This window comes from Hypanus sabinus, unplaced genomic scaffold, assembly GCF_030144855.1.
Source record: "Hypanus sabinus isolate sHypSab1 unplaced genomic scaffold, sHypSab1.hap1 scaffold_131, whole genome shotgun sequence".
Lineage (NCBI taxonomy): Eukaryota > Metazoa > Chordata > Chondrichthyes > Myliobatiformes > Dasyatidae > Hypanus > Hypanus sabinus.
Window position 1 is genome coordinate 438,876 of NW_026779378.1, and position 20,398 is coordinate 459,273.

The window sequence follows — 20,398 nt, forward strand, 5'->3', positions numbered from 1 at the left end:
TTCAATCTCATCTCCTCATCCCTCCTCTCCTTCCCCTCGGTGCCCGATCTCCTGCCTCTCCATTTAACCTTCTGCCGACAGCCATTTGGTGACAGTGTCAGACCCTCCTTCCCATCCCATCACTCGCAAACCCCTTCCCTCCCTCCCTTCGCTGTCCTCTCCCCGCCATCTCGACGCTTTGCATCGTACGCTGGTTGGGTCTGCCATTTTGCGATGCCAATCTTCACCTCTCCGCCCTCTTTCTCTCTCTCTGTTACCCAGTGAGTCACTCTTCTACTCACCCCGTCACTCCTGACTCCCTTTCCCCTCTCTGGCCCCTTGCCCTTTCTCCCGCCGTCCACCACATTTTGGTGAACATTTTCTGATGGGAGATTTCGCTTGCCCATCCAATCCCTTCTCCCCCGTCCGTTGAGTGAGTCGCTCCCCTCTCCCTCGTTGAGACAATGAACTCCCCGACCCATCAGCCCTGACCGCGTCCCCGACCCCCGCTCCCCCTTTCTCCCGCCCACGCCCCACTTTTTTGCAGCTCGTCTTATTTGCGAAGGAAATGTCACCACCCATTCATCCCCGACTATTGAAAACGTGACTCCCCACACCCCCCATCCTATCCAATCAGAACACTTCCTCCCGTCCCATCACTTCCCCTCTCTCCCCGTCCCATCACTCCCGCTCCCCTCCTGTTGTTTCACTCCTCGCCCCGTCTTTATCTTCTCCTGTCGGCCACCAGTTTGTGTCAGGGACTTTCGCCCCTTTGCCTCCGTCCCCTATTGAGTCAGTGACTTCGCCACGCTCACCGTCTCATCAGTCCACTCCTCGTCCCATCACTCCTCTTCCTCCCAAACCGCTCACCCCTCCTCCCCAAAACCCACATGTATATGTGTATGTGTGAATATCTTATATACATTAGTTTATTCAATGACAAAATTATTAGAATTAAAACATATATACAATATGGAAGATGATATAAAACACAAATTAAAATGCTGTTATTACAATCAATAACACACTCGATCCCGGGATTGTATCCATGGGCACCGCATGTTCCTTCGCCATAGATTCTGTGTGTGACAGTGGCCATTGTAAGTCAGTGTCTCACTCCATCCCTGGCGGCCACATTAACCAAGGATTCGCCCATTTTAAATCAACGCGTCCCTCCCTCTCTTGTGCTAACTTCTACCAAAGCCGTCACTCCCTCCCCAGCGGCCATTTCAAGTGAAGCGTCGGACATCCCACCTCTCCCGCATATTGATAGCGGCTCCCTGACGCCAGCAAATGATGTATAATATCCCGGAAAAAGAGGGGGGGAGAGAGGGGGGAGAGAGGGGGAGAGAGGGGGAGAGGGGGAGAGGGGGAGAGAGGGGGAGAGAGAGGGAGGGAGGGAGAGAGGAAGGGAGGGAGAGAGGGAGGGAGAATTGAATACTCTGCCATGGCAGAGTAAAAAAATACAAAACGTACTTCACCCCAGACGACACTGAAGTGTTCCCCTGTCTAATAGGGTCAGGAATAATGACAGTGTTGCTCTCTGCACTGTCTGCAACAGTGACTTTTCTGTTGCTCATGGTGGGTTAAATCACTGTTGAGGTGAGTTTAACGGGTGTCATTCGTTCATGAGCATAGCTAACGCTATTTAAACTAGCCGGCTGGCTGCTAAGGGGCTACTCTACTGCAGACATCCCACCCCTCCCGGGAGTTCCGGGAGTCTCCCACAAACTGATGGTGCTACCGCCTTGAAATGAGATTTTGCAGGGTGGGATTCATTGAGTGATGGAATGGTGCAGACGGATCATTCTCCGGGGCGCCACGTGGGGGAGTCTCCAACACGCACTTCCGGCGGAAGCTGCCCCGCCGGACAACAGGCGGAAACACGTCACTGCGGGACCGCTGCGAGCGACGCACACAGCGCGAGGTCCAAGCCGGTTCCGTTAAAACCGTTGGGAATCAGCCCCGGCGCGCGGCCGTTAAAGGTAAGGGCGGGAGTTAAAGGGGAGGGCGGGGAGTCGGCCAAATGTCTCCATCCCGCGGGCGGGGATGTTCACACATTCAGATGTTCACAGGATCACAGATGCACTGTCAGTCCGGGTCTAGGTTCCTGCAGAGATCTCAGTTCCTTCATCCCGGTCTCACTGAACCGATTCCCCACATTCAGATGTTCAGATCCACTCTCAGTCCGGGTCTGACTCCCCGCCGAGATCTCAGTTCCTTCCTCCCGGTCTCACTGAACCGATTCCCCACATTCAGATGTTCAGATCCACTCTCAGTCCGGGTCTGACTCCCCGCCGAGATCTCAGTTCCTTCTCCCCGGTCTCACTGAACGGATTGTCCCACAGCCTGAAACAGATGGGAGAATAAAGATGAAATAAACAGATTACACAACAGTGTCAGTAACAGGGGACCGGGGTTAATGTTTCAACAACACTCACAGACAAAGATCACCAGAAAACCCGCGGATCCGCTGATATTTTATCACATTGAACATTAACACAAACACTCACCAGATCCACTCCAGACTCGGGAGGGTCTGTATGAGGCGGCGGAGAGAGGGGACAGATCGGTCTGTCAGCGAGTTTGATCTCAGGTTCAGCCCCGTCAGTGATGGTTTTGTACTGAGAGCGGAGACGAGATCCTCGGCACCAGAATCTGTGAGACCGACATCCCCCAGCCTGGAGATGAGAGAGAGTGAGGGTGAAGGACACAGAGAGACAGGAGACGGTACAAATCCCCGGTGTTTATCAGTAACACAATTACTGATCACATTAATGTTCAGTGTCAGACACCCAGTGACTGTAAACACAATCTCACACAGTCTGGAGATGAGAGAGAGTGAGGGTGAAGGACACAGAGAGGCAGGAGACGGTAGAAATCCCCGGTGTTTATCAGTAAGACAATTACTAATGATTTTTTTCTTCAGCACTACTGTGCAAGTCGGCCAGTGAGAACAGCGAGAAGAGTTTAAAAGGAAGACAGATTTACAGAGCGAGCGTCAGAGGAGCGGGAGACAGAGTAGGAAGGCTTTGGCTCAATGGGGCTTCGGCGATAAAGGGTCGAGGTGAGGTAGGTTATCTGTTTACAATACGGACAGAGAGTATGTGTGTGAGGCTGGTTTTCTGTGCTCGGTGTTAGATGTGGGAGATCCTGGAGACTCCCAGCCTTCGGACGGCAACATCTGCACCCGGTGTGTCGAGCTGCAGCTCCTCAGGGACCGAGTTAGGGAACTGGAGATGCAGCTCGATGACTTTCGTCTGGTCAGGGAGAGCGAGGAGGTGATAGAGAGGGGTTACAGGCAGGTGGTCACACCAGAGCCACGGGAGACCGAGGAACTGGGTCACAGTCAGGAGAGGGAAGGGCAAGAAGCAGGTACTAGTGAATACCCCAGTGGCTGTTCCCCTTGACAATAACTACTCCGGTTTGCGTACTGCTGGAGAGGGAGCAACAACAGCTACACCTCTGGCACAGTCTGGCCCTGTGGCTCAGGAGAGTGGAGAAAGGAAGAGGATGGCAGCAGAGATAGGGGACTATAGTTAGGGGGTCAGACAGACGATTCTGTGGATGCAGTAAAGAAACTCGGATGGTAGTTTGCCTCCCAGTTTCCAGGGCCAGCATGTTCCTGATCACGTCCAAGATATCCTGCAGTGGGAGGGAGAACAACTGGAGGTCGTGGTACATATTGGTACCAGTGACATTGGTAGGGAAAGGGAAGAGGTCCTGAAAACAGACTACAGGGTGTTCGGAAGTAATTTGAGAAGCAGGACCTCAAAGGTAGTGATCTCGGAATTACTGTCTGTCCCACGTGACAGTGTGAATAAGATTAGGATGAGGCGGAGGATAAACGCGTGACTGAGGGATTGGAGCAGAAGGCAGGGATTCAGATTTCTGGATCATTGGGACCTCTTTTGGAGCAGGTGTGACCTGCACAGAAAGGACGGGTTGCACTTGAATCCCGTATATTAATATACGGACAGCAAGGTTTGCTAAGACTACTGGGGAGAGTTTAAACTAGAATTGCTGGGGGGAGGGAACCAAATTGATGTGACGGAGGAGAGGAAGGTCGGCTCACAAATAGAGAGAATTTGGAGACAGTGTGAAAGGGAGGATACGCAGGTGATAGAGAAGGGAGGCACTCAGTCCGATGGTTTGAGATGTGTCTATTTTAATGCGAGGAGTATGATGAATAAAATAAATGATTGTCTGTGTGTGAGTGAGTCTCTGTGGGTGGAAGTTAGGAACAGGAAGGGGTCAATAACTCTACTGGGTGTATTGTATAGACCACCCCCAACAGTAACAGGGACATCGAGGAGCAGATAGGGAGACCGATTCTGGAAAGGAGTAACAATAACAGGGTTGTTGAAGTGGGAGATTTTAATTTCCCAACTACTGATTAGCATCTCCCTAGAGTGAGGGGTGTCGATGGGGTGGAGTTTGTGAAGTGTGTTAAGGAAGGTTTCTTGAAGCAATATCTACATAAGCCTACAAGAGGAGAGGCTGTACTTGATCTGGTTTTGGGCAACAAACCTGGTCAGGTGTCAGATCTCTCAGTGGGACAGCATTTTGGAGATAGTGATCGCAATTCTATCTCTTTAACCATAGCATCTTGGAGGAAGGGGGATGGGGAAGAGAGATCCCACAGGAGGAAGGGGATGGGGAAGAGAGATCCCAGAGCAGGAAGGGGGACGGGGGGAGGAGACTCCACAGGAGGAAGGGGGACGGGGAGGAGAGATCCCACAGGAGGAAGGGGGACGGGGAGGAGAGATCCCACAGCAGCAAGGGGGACAGGGAGGGGAGATCCCACAGGAGGAATTGGGACGGGGAGGAGAGATCCCTCAGGAGGAAGGGGAACGGGGAGGGGATCCCACAGGAGGAAGGGGGACGGGGAGGAGATATCCCTCAGGAGGAAGGGGGATGGGGAGGAGAGATCCCACAGGAGGAAGGGGGACGGGGAGGAGACACCCCACAGGTGGTAGCGGGATGGGGAGGAGAGACCCCACAGGAGGAAGGGGGACGGGGAGGAGAGACTCCACAGGAGGAAGGGGGACGGGGAGGAGAGATCCCTCAGGAGGAAGGGGGACGGGGAGGAGAGATCCCACAGGAGGAAGGGAGACGGGGAGGAGACACCCCACAGGTGGTAGTGGGATGGGGAGGAGAGACCCCACAGGAGGAAGGGGGACGGGGAGGAGAGACTCCACAGGAGGAAGGGGGACGGGGAGGAGAGATCCCTCAGGAGGAAGGGGGACGGGGAGGAGAGATCCCACAGCAGGAAGGGGGACGGGGAGGGGAGATCCCACAGGAGGAAGGGGGACGGGGAGGAGAGATCTCTCAGGAGGAAGGGGAACGGGGAGGGGATCCCACAGGAGGAAGGGGGACGGGGAGGGGAGATCCCACAGGAGGAAGGGGGACGGGGAGAGATCCCTCAGGAGGAAGGGGGACGGGGAGGAGATATCCCTCAGGAGGAAGGGGGGAAGGAGAGATCCCACAGGAGGAAGGGGGACGGGGAGGAGACACCCCACAGGTGGTAGCGGGATGGGGAGGAGAGACCCCACAGGAGGAAGGGGGACGGGGAGGAGAGACCCCACAGGAGGAAGGGGGACGGGGAGGAGAGATCCCTCAGGAGGAAGGGGGACGGGGAGGAGAGACCCCACAGGAGGAAGGCGGATGGGGAAGAGAGATCCCACAGGAGGAAGGGGATGGGGAAGAGAGATCCCACAGCAGCAAGGGGGACGGGGAGGAGAGAACCCACAGGAGGAAGGGGAACGGGGAGGAGATCCCACAGGAGGAAGGGGGACGGGGAGGGGAGATCCCACAGGAGGAAGGGGGACGGGGAGGAGAGATCCCTCAGGAGGAAGGGGGACGGGGAGGAGATATCCCTCAGGAGGAAGGGGGACGGGGAGGAGAGATCCCACAGGAGGAAGGGGGACGGGGTGGAGACACCCCACAGGTGGTAGGGGGACGGGGAGGAGAGACCCCACAGGAGGAAGGGGGACGGGGAGGAGAGACCACACAGGAGGAAGGGGGACGGGGAGGAGAGATCCCTCAGGAGGAAGGGGGATGGGGAGGAGAGATCCCCCAGGAGGAAGGGGGACGGGGAAGAGATCCCACAGGAGGAAGGTGGACGGGGAGGAGAGATCCCACAGGTGGTAGGGGGACGGGGAAGAGAGACCCCACAAGGGGAAGGGGGACGGGTCCGAGAGACCCCACGGGGGAAGGGGGACGGGGAGGGGAGATCCCACAGGGGGAAGGTGGACGGGGAGGGGAGATCCCACAGGCGGAAGGTGGACGGGGACGGGAGATCCCACAGGAGGAAGGTGGACGGGGAGGGGAGAACCCACAGGAGGAAGGTGGACGGGGAGGGGAGACCCCACAGGAGGAAGGTGGACGGGGACGGGAGATCCCACAGGAGGAAGGTGGACGGGGAGGGGAGACCCCACAGGAGGAAGGGGGATGGGGAGGAGAGGTCCCACAGGAGGAATGGGGATGGGGAAGAGAGATCCCACAGCAGGAAGTGTGATGCGGAAGAGAGATCCCACAGGAGGAAGGGGGATGGTGAAGAGAGATCCCACAGGAGAAAGGGGGATGGGGAGGAGAGATCCCACAGGAGGAAGGGGGATGGGGACGAGAGATCCTACTTTTGGAAGGGGGATGGGGAGGAGAGATCCCTCAGGTGGAAGGGTGATGGGGAAGAGAGATCCCACAGGAGGAAGGGGAATGGGGAGGAGAGATCGCACAGGAGGAAGGGGGATGGGGAAGAGAGATCCCACAGGAGGAAGGGGGATGGGGAAGAGAGATCCCACAGGAGGAAGGGGATTGGGAAGAGAGATCCCACTGGAGGAAGGGGGATGGGGAGGAGAGATCCCACAGGAGGAAGGGGGATGTGGAAGAGAGATCCCACAGGAGGAAGGGGGATGTGGAAGAAAGATCCCACAGGTAGAAGAGGAATGGGGTAGCAATCACTACAGGAAGGATGTGGAAACCATAGACAGGGTGCAGAGGAGATTTACAAGGATGTTGCCTGGATTGGGGAGCATGCCTTATGAGAACAGTTTGAGTGAACTCGGCCTTTTCTCTTGGAGTGACGGAGGATGAGAGGTGATTTGATAGAGGTGTACAAGATAATGAGAGGCATTGATCGTGTAGATAGTCGGTCTTTTCCCCAGGGCTGAAATGGCTAGCACGAGAGGGCATAGTTTTAAGAATGGGCTGCTGGAGGCGAAAACTTTAAACTCCAGGATGGTTACATGGAGCTTAGAAATATAGAGCACTATGGGTAAAACCGAGGTAATTCTAAGGTAGAAACATGTTCAGCACAGCTTTGTGGGCCGAAGGGCCTTTATTGTCCTGTATGTTTTCTATGTGTCAACTGATCACATTCATTCTCAGTGTCAGACACCCAGTGACTGTAAACACAATCTCCCACAGTCTGGTACTTACCACAGTATCTGTATTTTACACTCCGGGTTCCTCAGAGCCGCAGACACCAGTTTCACTCCTGAATCTCCCAGGTCATTCCGCCCAAATCTAAACGCAAACAGACAGATTGATAAACAAAGTGATTCAAACCGTGGGTCTGGGGGAATTTCTCTCACTCGGATATTTCAGGAAACATTAAACTGTCCAGTAAATCACTGATCGGAGTTCCCATCACTGTCAATGTCCCTCACTGCCCAGCTCCAGGGTATTTACCGAATGTCGGTAATTTCGTCTGTCAGTGTGACCCTCTAAACCCCACATATACTGTCCCATTCCCTGATGGAGAGAAAAGTGTTTCTGACCGAAATGCAGAAATGTCAATGGGACACAGCGAAATAGACCCACCCAAGCTAAAGGGATGGGGAAGAGAGATCCCACAGGAGGTAGGGGGTTGGGGAAGAGATCCCAGAGGAGGAAGGGGGATGGGGAAGAGAGATCCCACAGGAGGAAGGGGGTTGGGGAAGAGATCCCACAGGAGGAAGGGGGATGGGGAAGAGAGATCCCACAGGAGGAAGGGGGATGGGGAAGAGAGATCCCACAGCAGGAAGGGGGATGGGAGAGAGAGATACCACCAGAGGAAGGGGGATGGGGATGAGAGATCCCACAGGAGGAAGGGGGATGGGGGAGAGAAATCCCACAGAAGGAATTGGAATGGGGAATAGAGATCCCATAGGATGATGGGGCATGGGGACGAGAGACGAGACAGGAGGAAGTGGGTGGGGAAGCAAGATCATACTGGAGGTTGGGGGATGCTGAGGAGAGATCCAATAGTTGGAAGGAAGGGGGAGTGGGAACAGAGTGTTAGAGCAGATAGTGAGGTGGTGGAGGATAAGGGTCATGCGAGGACTGCTTCTATAGAAAGATATCAATGGTTTGTATGTGATAGAAATGTTCTCAGGTGCATCTATTTCAATGCAAGGAGTATTGCAGATAAGGCAGATGAGTTTAGATCGTGGATTGGCACGATGATATCGACATTATTGCTATTAGTAAGACTTGGTTTGCAGGAGGGTCAGGACTGGCAGCTTCATGTTCCGGGTTTCCATTGTTTCAGATGTGATAGGGGGAGGGATGAAAGGGAGAGGAGTGCCATTACCAGTCAGGGAAAATATCACAGCTGTGCGTAGACGGGAGAGCCCGCAGGGCTCGTCTACAGAGGCCATATGGGTGGAGCTGAGGAACGGGAAAGGTGTGAGCACACTAATAGGGTTGTATTATAGACCGCCCAGTAGTTAGAGAGAATTCGAGGAGCAAATCTGTAGAGAGGTAGCACACCGATGTAAGAAACAGAAAGTCGTAATTGTAGGGGATTTTAACTTTCCACATATTGACGGGGCCTCCCATTCTGAGAAAGGGTTAGATGGCGTGGAGTTTGTCAAATGTGTCAGGAAAGTTTTCTAAATCAATATATTGAGGTATCAACGAGAGAGGGTGCAGTACCTGATCTCCTATTAAGTAACCAGACAGGTCAGGTGACAGAAGTATGTGTAGGTGAACATTTTGGGTCCAGTGACCATGATGTCATTAGTTTCAAGATAATTATGGATAAGGATAGGACTGGTCCGCCAGTTAAGGTTCTGAATTGGAGAAGGGCCAATTTTGTGGAAATGAGAGAGGATCTGGGAAGAGTGGATTGGGATAAGTTGTTTTCTGGCAAGGATGTGTTCAGTAAGTGGAACGCCTTCAAGGGTGAAATTTTGAGAGTGCAGAGTTTGCATGTTCCTGCCAGGATTAAAGGCAAAGTTAACAGGCAGAGGGAACCTTGGTTTTCAAGGGATATTGGCGATCTGCTTAAGTAGGTGTTTAGCAGCTATAGGAAACAAGGAACAAATGAGGTACTTGAAGAGTATAGAAAATGTAAGCAAATACTAAAGAAGGAAATCAGGAAGGCAAAAAGAAGACATGAGGTTGCTTTGGCGGATAATGTGAAGGTAAACCCGAACGGTTTCTACAAGTATATTAAGAGTAAAATGATAGTAAAGGACAAAATTGGTCCCCTAGAAGATCAGAGTGGTCGTCTCTGTGTGGAGCCTCACGAGATGGGGGAGATCTTAAACAGTTTTTTTGCGTCAGTGTTTACTCAGGAAACTGGCATAGCGGATATGGAATTAAGGGAAACAACCAGTAGTGTCATGGAACATATAGAGATTAAAGAGGAGAAGCTGCTTGCTGCCTTACAGTGAATAAAGGTAGATTAATCCCCCGGAACTGCCATGATATTCCCTCGGACCTTGAGAGAGACTGGTGTAGAAATTGCAGGGGCCCTGGCAGAAATATTTAAAATGTCCTCAGACAGGGGTGCGGTGCCGTAGGATTGGAGGGTAGCTCATGTTGTTCCGTTGTTTGAAAAAGGCTCCAAAAGTACACCAGGTCATTGCAGGCCAGTGAACCTGACATCCATAACAGGTAATTTATCAGAAGGTGTTCTGAGAGTTCGGATATGCAAGGATTTGGACAGCCAAGGGCTGATAAAAGATAGTCAACATGGCTTTCATGTTAGATCATGTTTAATGAATCTTGTAGTGTTTGTCGAGGTTGTTACCAAGAATACATATGAAGGAAAGGCTGTGGATGTTGTCTACATGGACTTTAGTAAGGCCTTTGACAAGGTCCCACATAAAAGGTTAGTTCAGAAGGTTCAGACACGAGGTATCCATGGAGAGATTGTAAACTGGATTCAAATTGTCTGTGTGGGAGAAGACAGAGAGTGGTAGTGGATGATTGCTTCTCAGACTGGAGGCCTGTGACTAGTGGTGTGTCTCAGGGATCTGTGCTGGGACCATTGTTCTTTGTTGTCGAAATCAATGATCTGGATGATAATGTGATAAATTGGATCAGCAGGTTTGCTGATGACACTAAGATAGAGGCGTTGTGGACAGCGAGGAAGGCTTTCAAAGCTTGCAGAGGGATGTGGACCAACTGGAAAAATGGGCCAGAAAATGGCAGATGGAATTTATAACATATGACATATAACCAGATAACGATTAGAGCAGGGAAGCAGGCCATCTCGGCCTTTCTGGTCTGTGCCGAATGCTTATTCTCACCTAATCCCACCTACCCGCACTCAGCCCATAACCCTCATTCCTTTCCTGTCCATATACCTATCCAATTTTTTTTTAAATGACAAAATCAAACCCGCCTTTACCACTTCTACTGGAAGCTCGTTCCACACAGCTACTACTCTCTGAGTAAAGAAGTTCTCCCTTGTGTTACCCCTAAACTTTCGCCCTTTCACTCTCAACTCATTCCCTCTTGTTCGAATCTCCCCTATTCTCAATGGAAAAAAGACTACCCACGTCAGCTCTATCTATCCCCCTCATAATTGTAAATACCTCTATCAAGTCCCCCCTCAACCTTCTATGCTCCAAAGAATAAAGACCTAGCTTTTCATTAAGTGCTGAAACCCAGGTAACATTCTAGTAAATTTACTCTGTACTCTCTCTATTTTGTTGACATCTTTCCTATAATTCAGTGGCCAGAACAGTACACAATACTCCAAATTTGGGCTCACCAATGCCTTGTACAATTTTAACATTACATCCCATCTCCTATACTCAATGCTCTGGTTTATAAAGGCCAGTATACCAAAAGCTTTCTTCAGCACCCTATCCACATTAGATTCCACCTTCAGGGAACGCTGCACCATTATCCCTTGATCACTCTGTTCTGCTGCATTCCTCAGTGCCCTACCATTTACCATATATGTCATTTTTGGATTACTCCTACCAAAATGTATCACCTCACACATATCAGCATTAAACTCCATCTGCCATCTTTCAGCCCACTCTTCTAAGTGGCCTAAATCTCTGAACAACAAGCTTTGAAAACCTTCATTATCCACAATGTCACCTATCTTAGTATTATCTGCATACTTACTAATCCAATTTACCACCCCATCATCCAGATCATTAATGTATATGACAAACAAGATTGGACCCAGTACAGATCCCTGAGGCACACCACTATTCACCACTTTAATGCAGACAAGTGTGAGGTGTTGCATTTTGGAAGGACAAATCAAGGTATGACATACACAGTAAATGGTAGGGCACTGAGGAGTGCGGAGGAACAAAGGGACCTGGGAATTCAGATACATAATTCCCAGAAAGTGGCGTCACAGGTAGACAGGGTTGTAAAGAAGGCTTTTGGCATCCTGGCATTCATAAATCAAAGTTGAGTATAGGAGTTGGAATGTTATGGTGAGGTTGTACAGGACATTGGTAAGGCCAAATATGGAGTATTGTGTGCAGTTCTGGTCACTGAACTATAGGAAGGATATCAGTAAGGTTGAACAAGTGCAGAGAAGATTTACTAGGATGTTGCCCGGTCTTCAGGAGTTGAGTTACAAGGAAAGATTGAACAGGTTAGGACTTTATTCCTTGGAGCATAGAAGAATGCGGGGAGATTTCAAAGAGGTTTACAAAACTCTGAGGGGTATAGTCAGGGCAAATGCAAATAGTCTCTTTCACATAGATTAGGAGAGATAAATTACAGGAGGACTTGGTTCAGAGTGAAAGGGGAAAGGTTTAGGGGGAAATTCTTCACTGAGAGAGTAGTGAGAGTGTGGAACAAGCTGCCATCTGATGTAGAAAATGCAGAATCACTCTTAAGTGTTAAAAATAAATTGGATAAATGTATGGTTGGGAGAGGACTGGAAGGTTATGGACTGGGTACAGGTCAATGGGACAAGCGGAATAGAGATTCGGCACAAAGCAGAAGGGCCGAATGGCTTGTTTTCTGTGCACTGGTGTTTTATGATTTTATGATTCTATGAAGGGGTGTGGGGAGGAGAGTTCACTCAGGCAGAAGGACGAATGGGAAGAGAGCTCCCACAGGAGGAAGGGAGATGGGGAAGGGATATCCCACAGGAGGAAAGGGGATGGGGAAGAGAGATCCCACAGGAGGAAAGGGGATGGGGAAGAGAGACCTCACAGGAGGAAGGGGGATGGGGAGCAGAGATCACACAGGAGGGAGATGGGGAAGTGATAACCCACAGGGGGATGTGGGAACGGGTAGAGAGAACTCGCAGGGGGAAGGGGGATGGGGAAGAGACATCCCATAGGAAGAAAGGGGAAGGGGAAAAGTGATCCCACCGGAGGAAGGGGGATGGGGAAGAGAGAACACACAGGGGGATGGGGTAGAAAGATCCCACAGGAGGAAGGGGGATGGGAAGGGATACCACTGGAGGAGAGGGGATGGGGAGGGGATCCCACAGGAAGAAGGGGATGGGGAAGGGAGATCCCAAGGGAGGAAGGGGAGCGGAGAGAGAGGCATTAAACAGGATGAAGGGGGAAGGGCTTGAGAGATCGGCCAGGAGGAAGGAGGACGCGGAAGAGAGATCCCACAGGAGGAAGGGGGACGGGGAGGAGTGATCCCACAATAGGAAATGGGATGGGGATGAGAGATCACATAGGAATAAAAGGGTGGAGAGTATAAATCCCACAGGAGGAATGGGGATTTGGAAGAGATATCCTACAGCAGGATGAGGGATGTGGAAGAGAGATCCCACAGGAGGAAGGGGGATGGGGATGAGGGATCCACGGGAGGAATGTGGATTCTGAGGGGAGATCCAACAGTTGGAAGGAAGGGGGAGTGGGAACAGAAATCCCAGAGGATGAAAGGGGGATGGGAAAGCGAGATCTCACAGGAGGATTGCTGCCCATGACACGTGCTAGTGAGGCTAGAAATAGGAAGATAATGCAGCTAAATACGTGGCTGAGGGGATGGTGCATGAGGGAGGGGCTCATGTTTCTGGACAATTGGGCTTTCTTCCAGGGGAGGTGGGACCAGTTCGAATTGGACAGTTTGCACCTGAACTGGAGGGGACTAACATCCTTGTCGGTAGGTTAGCAAGTTCTGCTCCCGGGGTTTTAAACAAGGTTGCAGGGGGAGGGGAACCAGAGTGTTAGAGCAGATAGTGAGGTGGTGGAGGATAAGGGTCATGCGAGGACTGCTTGTATAGACAGATATCAATGGTTTGTATGTGATAGAAATGTTCTCAGGTGCATCTATTTCAATGCAAGGAGTATTGCAGGTAAGGCAGATGAGTTTAGATCGTGGATTGGCACGATGATATCGACATTATTGCTATTAGTAAGACTTGGTTTGCAGGAGGGGCAGGACTGGCAGCTTCATGTTCCGGGTTTCCATTGTTTCAGACGTGATGGGGGGAGGGATGAAAGGATGAGAAGTGACATTACCTGTCAGGGGAATATCACAGCTGTGCGTAGACGGGACAGCCCAGTGAGCCTGACATCAGTAATAGGTATATTATCAGAAGTTGTTCTGAGAGATCGGATATACAAGGATTCGGACAGCCAAGGGCTGATTAAAGATAGTCAGCATGAATTTGTGTGTGGTAGATCATTTTTAATGAATCCTGTAGTGTTTTTCGAGGAGGTTACCAAGAATGCATATGAAGGAAAGGCTGTGGATGTTGTCTACATTCACTTTTGTAAGGCCTTTGACAAGGTCCCACATAAGAGGTTATTTCTAAACATCCAGTCACTAGGTATCCATGGAGAGGTTGTAAACTGGATTCGAATTGGCTGTGTGGGAGAAGACAGAGAGTGGTAGTGGATGATTGTTTCTCAGACTGGAGGCCTGTGACTAGTGGTGTGTCTCAGGGATCTGTGCTGGGACCATTGTTGTTTGTAGTCTGTATCAATGATCTAGATGATAATGTGATAAATTGGATCTGCAGGTTTGCGGATGACACTAAGTTAGAGGCGTTGTGGACAGCGAGGAAGGCTTTCAAAGCTTCCAGAGGGATCTGGACCAACTGGAAGAATGGGCCAGAAAATGGCAGGTGGAATTTAATGCAGACAAGTGTGAGGTGTTCCATTTTGGAAGTACAAATCAAGGTACGACATACACGATAAACGGTAGGGCACTGAAGAGTGCGGAGGAACAGAGGGATCCGGGGATTCAGATACATAATTCCCTGAAAGTGGCTTCACAGGTGGACAGTGTTGTAAAAAAGGCTTTTGCCACCCTGGCATTCATAAATCAAAGTAATGAGTATAGGAGTTGGAATATTATGGTGAGGTTGTCTAAGACATTGGTGAGGCCAAATTTGGAGTATTGTGTGCAGTTCTGATCACCTAACTACAGGAAGGAGATCAGTAAGGTTGAACAAGTGCAGAGATTTACTAGGATGTTGCCAGGTCTTCAGGAGTTGAGTTACAAGGAAGGATTGAGCAGGTTAGGACTTTATTCCTTGGATCATAGAAGAATGAGGGGAGATTTGATAGAGGTTTACAAAATTATGAGTGTATAGACGGGGTAAATGCGAATAGGCTCTTTCCACATAGATTAGGAGAGATAAATATGAGAAGACATGGCTTCAGCGTGAAAGGGGAAAGGTTTAGGGGGAGCATTAGGAGGAACTTCTTCACTCAGAGGGTGGTGAGAGTGTGGAACGAGCTGCCATCTGATGAGGAAAATATGGACTCACTCTTCAGCTTTAAGAATAAATTGGATAGATACATGGATGGGAGAGGACTGGAGGGTTATGGACTGGGTGCAGGTCAATGGGACTAGCGGAATAAGGTTTTGGTACAGACTAGAAGGACCGAATGGCTTGTTTTCTGTGCTGTAGTGTTCTATGATTTTATGATTCTATGGGGAGGAGAGTTCCCACAGGTGAAAGGGGAATGGGGATGGGGAAGAGAGATCCCAAAGGAGGAAGGGGGATGGGGGAGAGATATCCCAAAGGAGGAAGAGATCCCACAGGAAAAAGGGGATGGGGAAGGGAGATCCCACAGGCGGCATGGGAGTGTGGAAGAGAGATCCCACAGCAGGATGAGGCATGGGAAAAGAGATCCCACAGGAGGAAGGGGTATATAGAGAGAGATTAAACAGGATGAAGGGGGAAGGGGTTGAGAGATCGGCCAGAAGGAGGAGGGATGTGGGAGAGAGTTCCCACAGGAGGAAGGGGGTCGGGGAAGAGAATTTCCACAGGACAATGGGGCATGCCAAAGAGAGATCCGACAGGAAGAAGTCGATGGGGGAAAGAGATCCCACAGGAGGAAGGGGGATGGGGAAGAGAAATCCATAGAAGGAAGGGGGATGGGGAAGAGTGATCTCAGAGGTGAAAGGGAGATGGGGAAGAGAGATCCCACAGGTGGATGGGGGATGGGGAAGAGAGATCCCACAGGAGGAAAGGGAGATGGGGAAGAGAGATCCCACAGGTGGATGGGGGATGGGGTGAGGAGATCCCACAGGAGGAAGGGGGATGGGGAAGAGAGATCCCATAGGTGGATGGGGGATGGGGAGGAGAGATCCCACAGGAGGAAAGGGTATGGGGAAGAGAGTTCCAACAGCAGGAAGGGATGGGAAAGAGAAATGCATAGAAGGAAGGGGATAGGGAAGAGAGATCTCACAGGAGGAAGAGGAATGGGGAGGAGAGATCTCACAGGAAGGGTGGGGGGTTTGGAAAAGACATCCCACAGGTGGATGAGGAAAGAGTAATAGAGAGCCCACAGGAGGAATGGGGATGGTGGCTATATTCCAAAGAATGGAAGGGAGATTGGAATGAGAGGTCCCACAGGAGGATTCCAAGTGTAAACGATAATCCTACAAGACGAGAGGACGCAGACAATTTTTTGTACGTGTGTGTTGTGTCTGAACAGAGGCCCAGAGGAGATGCGCCCTCGCTCTTTGCGTATCTGGAAGTGAGCAAAGTCACACACGGGGAAGGGCAGGGGAGGACAATCTCACAATGGTATTTCTTTCCTTCTCACTGGGACAGTCTGCTGACGGTCTCTTGTCCCTCAACGGGAAGGGGGTGTGAATCTCTGACCCACCTGCTGCAGTCAGTGTTGGTCTGGGTGTCAGTAACAGTGAGAAGGAACATTGTCAAGGGACGTGTCACAGGCAGCGAGAAACACGGTCATTCCTGTGATTTACTACCATTAAACCAATGGTCATTGTTCACTGATCTGATGAAGTCTCCAACATCCCTTCACAAGGATCCACATAACCCTCCCGTCCTTGGGGAATTACTGACTGATCCCCTGGGCATTTGTCACAATTCTTCACAATCTGATTTACTACAAATTTACCGAAATCCCTTTACAATTGAAACAACATAATGGAACAGTTTCACAGTTCGGAGTGAGAGACAAACCAAGTTACCTCAACTCCTGGCACTTGTGCAGCCCGGGTCCCAGCTGCTGGATTCCTTCACACTGAATGTGGCAGTCCTGCAGGTCGAGGTGTTTTATTGCATCACAAAGTCCGATGACATGAGACAGGACCGCGCAGTCCATCGGGGTCAGTGTCATTCCACGGAATGAAAGTTTTTCCACAGATCCCAGAGCGGCCTGAGCCAGTCCACGATTCTGAGACTCAAACAGGTAGTGCAATGTGTTCAGGAGGCTCCTTTTACCAGCTTCACTCCAAGTGTTTCCACTCTGGCGTTTAACCTCCTCCGTCACCCAGTCAATCACCCGGCAGGTTGTTTGATGAGGAAATGGACCCAGAAACTCCTCCAGGCCCCGAGCTGTCATTGGGGAGGAGAGACCAGCAACAAAACGGAGAAATACCTCAAATCGCCCATCTGTTGTGTTGTGGGCTTCAGTGAGGAATTTCAGGATATCCCCGGAATGTGGATTCAGGAATTGTGCGACTGCAGCTACAAACTCTTGGATGGTGAGGTGTGGGAATGTGTAGACCACGCTTTGGGCAGAATCCTCTCTCTCCAAAAGCTCCATCAGGAACCCAGACAGGAACTGGGAAGGCTGCAGATTGTACTTGCTCAAATCTCCATCTGTAAACACAATCTTCCTCTCGGACACTCCTCTGAAGGCCATCTGACCAACCCTGAGTAACACATCACGGGGGTTCTCAATCTCACGACCATGGTTTTTCAGGATGTTGTAAATATAGTAGGAGTACAGTTGGGTGATGGTCTTGGGAACTCGCTGTGGGTCCCTGACTCTTTGTGTGAAGAAGGGGCCCAGTGCCAGAGCGAGGATCCAGCAGTAGGAGGGGTTGTAGCTCATGGTGTACAGGATCTCATTCTCCTTCACATAATTGAAAACAGCTTCGGCCACCGTCTGATCTTCAAAATACCTGATAAAATATTCCTTCCGTTCCTCACCAACAAATCCCAGGATTTCAGCCCAGACACTGATATCGGCCTTTTCCAATAAATGTAACGCAGTGGGGCGGGTGGTCACCAGCACTGAACACCCTGGGAGCAGCTTGCCCTGGATTAAACTGTACACAATGTCAGACACTTCGCACCACCACTCGGGATCTGGACACTGGTGCTTGGGTTCTGTATCTCTCCGACTGTCAGCAAAATCGATTCTGTGTTTGAATTCATCCAAACCATCAAATATAAACAGCAATCCCTCTGGGTTCTTCCAGACCTCTCTCAGGATATTCCCAAAGTAAGGATACTGATCCAGAATCAGTTCCTTCAGGTTTATTCTGCAGTTAATGGTGTTTAAATCCCGGAATTTGAAACTGAAGACAAACTGGAATTGTTGGTATATCTTCCTCTCGGCCCAGTCGTAAACAATCTTTTGTACCATTGTTGTTTTCCCGATCCCTGGGACTCCGGCCACTGCTGCGGACATCCCTGATTTGTTTCTAAAGATAGATCTTTTCAATTTCTGAACAAAACTCCTCTTGAATAACTGATCAGTCCGGATTTTTTCTAGCTTACCACGGAGACCTTTTTCTCTCCACTCCTCGTGTTCTCTGCCTCTTGCCAGGAGCTCATGTTCCACCAGTGTCCGATCTCGAACAGTAGAAATGACCGTGAGCTCAGCGTATCTATCAACCAGCTGGAAAACCTTCACCTTCTCCCTCATCAGGATCGTGTTCACTCTCAGTGTTTCAGTTTGTGTCCGCAGAGTCTCCATGTGTTTCCTTCGAACATCTTAGGACAGACAGAAATAGGTTGTCAATGCCTGACCTGATGAACATGGAGCATGCAACATATTTTCTTTAAATAAAAAAATTCTTGTGAAAGACATTGTTTGGGTGAAATTCGGAGATCAGAGATTAGAGTGTCTGAAACTGAACAACGGCCCAGAAACATTTCTGATCTGATTCAGATCCGCTGTATCCACTCTCCCCTCTGTTGGTAGTTTGCAGATTCCCCGGTGTTCCAGCGAGCAACAAGTGCACACGTGATTCTGGAGAGGAGAGTGTTGTGTGGAGCGGGTGGTTTCACTGCTTTCACTGCTCAGCTTCTGCTGAACTGTGCAACCCTACAGAGGGTAACAGTGGGGGGGGGGGCATTTACTTGCTCTACTGACTTTTACTTCTCTCACAATGGAACCCATGTTCTTGACACTCCTTTAGGATTAAACTGTCAGTACTGAGCCACAGAAAAGGAACATAATTTCAGTTTCCTTTTCCAGGCTGAGCTTGTCACGATGTGACACACCCCGCACTGGTCTACAGTCTCTAATTCTCCGAGGAGCTGGTACATGAACCCAGGCAATTCCCCGATGATGTGCGGAAGAGCAGGAAGCTGAAGAGGATGGCAGCGGTAATGGGGAACTCTAAAGTCAGGAGGGCAGGTCGGCGATTCTGTGGACACCGATGGTACTTTGCCTCTCAGGTGCCATTGTCTGAAATGTTTCTGGACGCGTCCAGAATATCTTGAGAAGGGAGGCTGAGCAGCCAGAAGTTGTGACAAACATTGGTAACAACAACGTAGGGAAGAGAAAAGGGAGGAGGTCTGGAAAACAGAACACAGGGGGTTAGGAAAAAAGCTGAGGAGCAGGAACTCAAAAGTAGTGATCTCAGGATTGCTGCCTTTGCCACCCGACAGTGGCAATAGGAATAGAATGAGGTGGCAGAGAAATGTGTGGCAGAGCATTTGGAGCAGGGGGCAGGAATTCAGGTTTCTGGATAATTGGGACCACTTCCGGGGTAGGTAGGACCTGTACAAAAGGCACGGGTTGCACGTTAATCCGATAAGGATCAATATTCTTACGGGCAGATTTACTGGGGCTGTTAGGTGTTTTAACCTGAAATGGCAGGGGGACTGGAACTAGGATGATAAAGCTGTGGATGAACCAGCAGTTTTACAAGTAGATGATGGGTTTAACATGAATGTTAGGGTGGACAAGCCAATGACTGGGTTCAAATACAGACGGAGCAAACTGTTAAATTGTACCACATCGACAACATTCAAAAGGGTGGAGATGCAGGACTAAACGCATTATATTTAAATGCACTCAATATTCAGAATAAGGTGGACGAACTTCTGGTGCAATTAGAGATTGGTCGGTATGATGTCGTGGGCATCACTGAGTCGTGGCTGAAAGAAGACCATAGCTGGGAGCTTAACGTTAGAAGATTTACGTCTTATCGAAAGGGCAGGCAGGAAGGCATAGGCGTTGGTGATGTGGCTGTGCTGGTTCGAGGTGGAATCACATCTGCAGAAAGAGGTGACATAGGGTTAGAGAATGTTGAAGCTTTGTGCGTGGAGGTAGGAAACTGTAAGAGTTTAAAAAAAAGCTTTATGGGGATCCTATATTGGCCTGAAAATAGCGAATGTGTGGGGTTGAGATTGCAAAGTTGAGTTGGAAAAGGCATGTGTTAAAGCCAATGACGCAGTTGTAATGAAGGACTTCAATGTGCACGGGGAATAAGAAAATCAAACAAACGTCAGGAATCAGATTGCAAGAGAGGGAATTTATTGAATTCCCACGAGATAGGGTTTCAGAGCAGCTTGTGCTTGAGACGACGTCTTTGATTGGGTGTTGTGTAATAGCCCTGATCTGATGAGGGAGCTTAATGTAAAAGAACCATTAAGAGATAGTGATCATAATATGAGTGAATTCATAATACAGATTGAGAGGGAGAGGCATAACTTACAGTATCAGTATCGCAATGGAATAAAGCGAATTACAGAGGCAGGAAAAGATGAAATATGAGAGCAGAAAAGCCAATAATATAAAGCAGGATA

The 20,398-nt window shown here is 50.1% G+C and overlaps 1 protein-coding gene across 4 annotated transcripts in view; it reads right to left on the reverse strand.

Annotated features, from left to right (window-relative positions):
* Positions 1 to 2,109: 2,109 nt before the first annotated feature.
* The window catches only part of LOC132386780 (NACHT, LRR and PYD domains-containing protein 3-like), a 46,553-nt gene continuing 28,264 nt past the window's right edge, over positions 2,110 to 20,398 (reverse strand). For all 4 annotated transcript variants that reach the window (XM_059959117.1, XM_059959115.1, XM_059959118.1 and 1 more), the window contains 4 exons: positions 16,597 to 18,352; positions 7,420 to 7,506; positions 2,493 to 2,660; positions 2,110 to 2,328 (listed from right to left, as the gene is read on the reverse strand). In XM_059959117.1, the coding sequence (XP_059815100.1) occupies positions 2,235 to 2,328; positions 2,493 to 2,660; positions 7,420 to 7,506; positions 16,597 to 18,352 (2,105 nt within the window). In that variant the 3' untranslated portion in view covers positions 2,110 to 2,234. The remainder of the gene's footprint in view (positions 2,329 to 2,492; positions 2,661 to 7,419; positions 7,507 to 16,596; positions 18,353 to 20,398) is intronic.